This window comes from Chrysoperla carnea, chromosome 2 (genome assembly GCF_905475395.1).
Source record: "Chrysoperla carnea chromosome 2, inChrCarn1.1, whole genome shotgun sequence".
Classification (NCBI taxonomy): Eukaryota; Metazoa; Arthropoda; class Insecta; order Neuroptera; family Chrysopidae; genus Chrysoperla; species Chrysoperla carnea.
The window spans coordinates 44,896,487-44,903,680 of NC_058338.1; the positions used below are offsets into that span (position 1 = coordinate 44,896,487).

The following is a 7,194-nucleotide window of genomic DNA, read 5'->3' on the forward strand; positions in this document are numbered from 1 at the left end:
AACTGAACAGTTTACACCTTATAATAAACGAAACAATTTTTTTTTTTTAGAAATATTTTGTGACACTATTTCTGATTCAAAAATTTATTTGCTTGCCTCTGATTATTGCTAAGAATTATTTTTTAAGAAATCATTTGGTGATTTATTGTTTTTATTTTTGTATTCATTATTAATACATAAAAATTGTATAGTGACATCTGTTTGACAATTGTTAGACTATTTTTTTCTAATGCATTTTGTATGCTATTTTAAAATAGGCAATATTCCAATGATATTATGGCCACACCTAATAGAAAATATCTACATTTTTGATTGTTAAATGGATACGATAAATACACATGCGCATAAAAGTTTTTATTTAAGTTTTTAAATATTTATTAAAATTTAATACATATTCCTACAATTACATATCAATAAATTGTTTTACTTTTTATTAGGTAAATACTTAGCAAAAAAGTTTAATACTTTGAGTAATCTTTGAGAAAATATAGCTTTGTTATATTAAAAATAACTCTTGGCATAAATATTAATAGTTTCATTTCTTTAAAACGAAAGAGAAATTAAAAAAATCAAATTTTATCTCGCCGAAAAATAATTATCAAATAAAATGGGTTTATTTTTTTCAATTATATAGTTTAATTAATTAATCAATAGTTATAAATTATCAATTGGGGCATTAGGGGGGAAAGTTTAGTAAAATATTTAAACTGAGATTTACCGAATAAATGTCCAAACAGCAATGATAGCATGACCATACCAGTAGCGTAGAAAATAAAGTTTTTGCACATTACAAAAATACAAATATTTTTTTTAAAATTTGTATCATTGGGATTTGGAACTAGCCAATTGTCTAAAATTTTCGTTTTATTATCGTTATTTGAAAGTATATATAATTTTAAAAAAAGGGTTGAACGGCAGTTGTATTTGAATTTGACTCATTTGTCCGTCAAGGTATTATGAAACTATACTCACTTGTTAACCTTTTTAGCCTAGCTAATTAATAACTGAAATGTCTATTAATGCCTAGTTAATTAATATCGTAAGTATTCGAACCAAATTGAATTCTGCAACATCTCGATTGCTTGTGAGATAAATCACTACACCACTGTGATATTCCAAACATACTTTCACTTGTCTAAAAAATGTAAACCATTCTCTATCATAAACCCAACATACATATACAAAAATATGAGCATTCTCTATGAATCTAACCCAAGTGACCAAGAGTGGCTGGCTACCTGTGTTACACTTTTCGTGTTAAGTTACATAAAATGTTTGATATTTTTCATAATAATTCTAAATCAATTAAATATCATTTATATAAATAAAATATTATAATTTTTATACCGATTGTGTTGTTATCATGTCTAACTATTGTTGAATTAAAAAATATATAAATTTCTACATTGTTTTTACTATAAATCTTGAATGTTTATATTTGAGAAGAAGCGAATGTTAGTTTATGTTGATGTTTTCGTGAAAAATGTGGAAAGTTATTGAAATTTATTGTTTTATAAACAAGCAACAATAATTGTATTATTATAATGCTGTGCATTTAATTATTGTAAAATAGAAATTTTGTTACTTTCACAAAACATTGGTATGGATTGGAAGAAAGGTATTTTCAGGTATTATTACGCTGTTTTTTTAAATATTAAATTGTACATGTAAAAGAATTATAAAATTTCACTTTAACTCAGAAATAGTTTTTGGTATTAAAAGAATTAGAAAATTTGTATCACACTAGTGTCAAAGTGGATTCGATTACGGTTTGCAAGGTGAAAAAGTTTAACGCCGATTCATATGAAACTTGTCGAGATAATTGCATAGAATATTAATGTATTTATATTGGTTTCATCGATACTTTTCGACTTCTTCCGACAAATAAGATCTTTTTAAAAATTTATAAGAAAAGCTGCAGTTATACGTCTTTTAAATAATCTTATTCGTCGGAAGAAAACCAAAAGTATCGAGGAAACGTCACTTTAAATTAATAAATAAAAAGTAACATAATTTTTAATAGTATCTACTGGTTTAAAACGATTAGTTTTATTAAATATTATGACATTCTACTTGCGAAATATGAGATACACTTTTATTGATACACAAGGTACAAATTTTATAATTATGTTTATATTTTATAGAAAATGAATTCAAGTGGTCTATAAAACAGACTTCAATATCTTGGAAACTTAGACGTCTCTTCAGATTTCAATTCAACATACCGATATCTCTTTAGACCTCGATATCTTGTAGACTTAGCGAGAATTCGAAAAATTATAATTTTGATTTTATATGTTCTCGTAAAGAGTTTCTTTCATTGAACTTCGATACTAAGCATACCGTAATTGAACTTCAGAGGGCTTTGTAGTATCTCTTTCGGTGGTGAGAAATAATACGAAAAAGTTAATTTCTACTTCATAAAATGTTAAAAAAGAGGCAAATGAATCGTCTGTTGTGATTTTAATCGATCTGCTTTGACATAATCACAACGAGTTATAAATGATAAAATACTAGTGTTTCCTCGGAGAAATTTTTCTCTCGTTGGTAAAACATGTTTATATTGTGTTACATATTTCGTAAATCTCCGGCTTAGTATTTTTAAAATATACGAATTAAATTTTTAAAGGATAGATTGTAAAATATAGCTTGTATTCGTTTATTAATCCCAGTGTAATATGGCCGTTTTAAATACATAATAATGAAATGTCAAATTTTGCGCTTAATTGCTTAGTGAGCCAATTTTCTGATTGAGAGAGAGTACGATTTATTACTTATCTTAAACGAGTATAAAAATTTAAATTCAAAGATGAAATGTTTACTTATTTCTACTTATTTTGTTTCTTCTAGCATTTATCTTATCTTTAATATCATTAAATATGTTGATCAATGAATTAATCTGGAGAGTATTTGTAACTACCCAAATCGCTTGGTTGTAACTATACTTCCTTAAGGTATCTCGAAAAATATTTCCTTAAACTTCTTAACAACTTTTGGTTCATCTCACAAGTATTTTTAACCTACTGAATCATTGAAAATTTTATTTATTTATTTAGCATTTACCAAAATTAAGGAGTACTATCATAACCGCACTAACCTCATCAGGATATTTTTAATAGTATTAAGTGAATACAGTATTTCACTTGCCGAGGTTGACAATATCATATAACAGTCAAAATTCTTGGATTACAGTCTGTGAGATTGTTACATAATAATTCTGTCAATATTTCTTGTACATAGATTCCATCGATTACAGTTAATAATTTCTACCATGCTAAAAGGCATATCACATGGTTGACAAAATCTTTGTACCGTTCAAAAATTCTGACCGAGTATATACGAAATATTTAGCAAATTGTGAACATGTTTTGGTGAACAAAGAACTCAGAAGTTAGTCAATTTCAAGGATTAATGGGGTCGATATAGACGCTTTATTTGTATTTTCTTTGGCATTTTTCATATGATAATTTTGATAATCTAATATCACTGGTAGTAGTGATATTAGATTATCAAAATTATATTATATCGATTGAATATAAATAGAAAGAAATATTCTCATATAAAACCTTTTGCATGAAGCGAACAACATTAATAAATAATCGATGTTTTTTTTTTTAGATCCGCTTTACTAACTCAAGTTACTTACAAAAAGAATACCTAATTTCCAAATCGTTAAAATTGAAGTAACACTTTTTTGAATATTGTGATGGTTGTCAATAATTTTTGTAAAAATATGGCATCAGATCATCCAGCTAAAAAGAAAATACGTATTACAACTGATTCTGAAAATGAGAACTCCGATGAGACTGATTTTACACGGGACGACTCAACAAATTTACTAAGTTTACAATTATCGTTACCAACATCAGAAACATCTTGTACAAAATTAAACCAAGACGATAACGAACCCGCATCTTCGTCATCAAACGAATCAACACGACATTTTCAATTTGGAGCTAGCGCAAGTACGAATTTTTATATCGAAAGTAATGTTCGAAGAATATCATCTCCACATCGAAATTTTGATTTTAATCATATTACCCAACCGTTATTTTCTCCATCAAAAGCATGCGAATCAGCTGGAGAGACTCAGACTGATGATAATCGTCTTCAAAATATTATCCCAGAGTTAAAGTTATTAGAGGAACATTTAATAAAACAATGTTTATGTGGTGTAAGTGAACAGACTTTACGAAAACCGTTTCAACCGCAGTTAAATGGAAACCAGCAGCGACTTATAACCCTAAGTGAATGGCCAATGTCGAAAATATTTCATTTTCTATCTTGTTTGCACTTACTGTTCGATGTTTATTTAAAACAAAACAACAAAGGTTTCGTGTGTCCACGTCTGCTAGATGTATGCACGGCAATTGTCCACGATGAACATCATTTAATCGACCAAATATTTCAATTAGCTAGTGTTCAAAATAAAATCGTTAACTATTTAACAATACGTGTACTATCCAGTTACTTTATAATCGCTAAATCGAATGTTGATACTATCTTAGTTGATAATATCATCGGTTACTTAAGTGCGGACAATAATAAATTAAATTTTAGCATTGAAATTATAAAACGGATTGTGGAATGGAAAGATGTTGATATTCATGTCTTAGAAGAAGATCAAATTTCATCTCCGGGAGGAGAAGTTGCTGTAGCAGGTTCAAGTTTTAACCAAAACTCAACACCATGTCGATTAATTGCGCTAACAGATCACGAAAGTTTTGATACATCACAAATTAAATGTTTGATAATTAAAAAGTTAGAAACTAAATGGCCAGAACTAGTTAAAAATATCGAAACGTTAATTACTCATAATTTAACCAATGAAACTGAATTTTGTATACTAAATTTTTTATCGTTGTGGGAAAGTATAATAAGTGTTCGAGCGAATTTAAGTGTGGTCGAAACTAAACCATTCTATGCTCACTTAGAAAAATTTGTTAGTTTACTAAATTTTAATTTACCAATTTTAATATGGCGTCAGTTACTGTCGTTATTTAATGAAGTACTATGTTATGGGAGTACATTAGCGTTACAAGATTTATTACCGGAGGAAACATGTGCGTTGGCCCATTTGATTGTACGTTACGTAAAAGATTTTCGTTTATTAGATTCATTACCATATCGACGATCGCAACCAGTTTATCCATTGATTGGAATAAGTTCAAATTCATCCAATCAGCATGATTCCAATATTGATAAAACTTTGTTACAAAAAATGGTTTTACTTGTGTTGAAGTCCGTTGCGATTACAGTTAAAGAAACACGATCGGATAGCTCTGATTCAAGTTTAGGTAGTGATGATTATGATTTTAATCAAGATATGCAGTTAATTGAACGATCAATACGAGATGTACTTAAAAAATTAGATAGTTTTATAAAGATTGCTCTGGAATTTCATCCAGAAAGTTTATTTACAACAATGTTAATTCATTTATTTAGCGATCAAGATGATTACATGATTGAATCGATGGTATGTACGTTAGATATCACTGTTGGAATCTTTTATCGAAATTCAGTGTTCCCAGATTTAATCGTTATGTTAAATCCGTTTAATACGTTTGTTGAATTTTTAAGAATTGTTAGTCAAGATTCAGACGTGTTATTAGATTATCTAGTATCAAACGAAACGTGTTTTTTATTATATTTATTACGATTTTTAAAATATGTCAGACGTAATTGGTCGAAATTCGTATATAGTTGTACAGAAAGTCAATTCACAATGTCTGGTGGAAGTACAGGAGGCACGACCTCGTCTTCGTCACATTATTATAGCTATAATTCGTCAACAAGTGGTATTGATTCTATTATGGCAGTATTAATTCGATTGCGGCTACAAATTAATCGGCTTGTATCAAAACAATTATTTCCGTATAATATTAGTCCGGTGCTACGTTTATTAGAAACATGTGAAAGTATGTATGAGGGTAACGAATTAACGTGATGTTGACTTTCCGACAATTCCATTTTGGCATTTTTTAGCTTTTTTTTAATTACCATAATAAGAACGTATTTCTTTTTAAAAATAACTTATTACGAAAAAAATTATTTATTCATCAAAAGGTGACCGTAGTATTGAAAATTTTATTGTTTCAAAATTATAATATTTTTGTGTTTTAATATGATGTTTTTGCACGATGATAAATTCAATTTAAAAGCAAATAAAATATTAATACTTTGAAAAAATTCAATTTTTCTCTGAGTCATCTTATTGTTTCTACTAAGAAAAAATTAACAAATAGAAACAAATACAAATTCGTTACTATTATAGTATTTGATATATTTAATTTAACGCGTTTAAAATCGATAAATTAATTACTTTAGTTCAAAAATATTTTAGATTTAAAGATAAGCTTTTTAAACTTTTAACAATATAATTTTTTACATTATAAACTTAATATAATAATTATTAAAAAATTTATTGTAAATTAAATTCAAAATTCAGGAATATTTTTTATTAAACTTTCGGATAATTAGACAATTTAAATTTCTTCAATTTTGAATTTATTGATAATTTCTTCTACTAAATTGATTTTAATTTTATTTTTAATTCGTAAATGCAATAATAGTGCAATCATCATACAATCTCTTCAAGTAATTTAATCGATTGTGAAAATTGCAAAGTAGATCTGGTAGATCAATGCGAGTAGTCTGAGGCTAAAAAATGAATATATTATTTTTGTTTTATTGTATTATGAGAGCTTATGAAACGTCACGAAACAGTTTTTTTTTATTGTAATTAGGTATGGATAAAGTACACCTAGCACCTGATAATGGTTGCGTTTACAAATGTGCATCCTCGAAAAAGCTTGCTGATTTAAAATCTTTTTCAGACAATTTTTTTAAAACTATTTTTCGTGTCCTTTTAGCAATAAAAATTATAATTCGCGATTTCAAAATACTTGCATCTACTGGTTTAGCTATAATCACGTAAATAGGTATGTAAATATTATTTTAGAACATATGATAAAGAGAAAATGATTGTCTACTAGTTGAATTATGAACGATAACAATTATATTATATGTTCTGTGGTTTTTTGTTTGTTTATACCATGGGGAGAGGCGTATATACTCTTTTCAATCGCAAGAAAGTGCCTTCTGTAGGTTCTTGGAAATTCGAATTATCAAACAGTTTTGAAGTTGCTAAAACCACGCCAGATATTATTCTAATAATTAAAAAAAACGACGTTA

The 7,194-nt window shown here is 27.4% G+C and overlaps 1 protein-coding gene across 2 annotated transcripts; it reads left to right on the forward strand.

The window, feature by feature from the left end:
- Positions 1-1,569: 1,569 nt before the first annotated feature.
- LOC123292274 (protein lines) lies at positions 1,570-5,995 on the forward strand. Of its 2 annotated transcripts, XM_044872862.1 has the most exons (3): positions 1,570-1,628; positions 3,619-5,732; positions 5,820-5,995. In XM_044872862.1, the coding sequence occupies exons 2-3, from the start codon at positions 3,707-3,709 to the stop codon at positions 5,945-5,947; spliced, it is 2,154 nt and encodes a 717-aa protein (XP_044728797.1). In that variant the 5' UTR covers positions 1,570-1,628; positions 3,619-3,706; the 3' UTR covers positions 5,948-5,995. The 2 variants fall into 2 exon arrangements, with proteins under 2 accessions (XP_044728797.1, XP_044728796.1); XM_044872861.1 differs by having other exon boundaries at positions 3,619-5,995.
- The last annotated feature ends 1,199 nt before the right edge of the window (positions 5,996-7,194 follow it).

What these genes read in the sequence shown, in the direction of transcription:
- LOC123292274 (XM_044872861.1), top strand. Translation starts at nt 3,707, where the DNA reads ATGGTTGTCAATAATTTTTGTAAAAATATGGCATCAGATCATCCAGCT.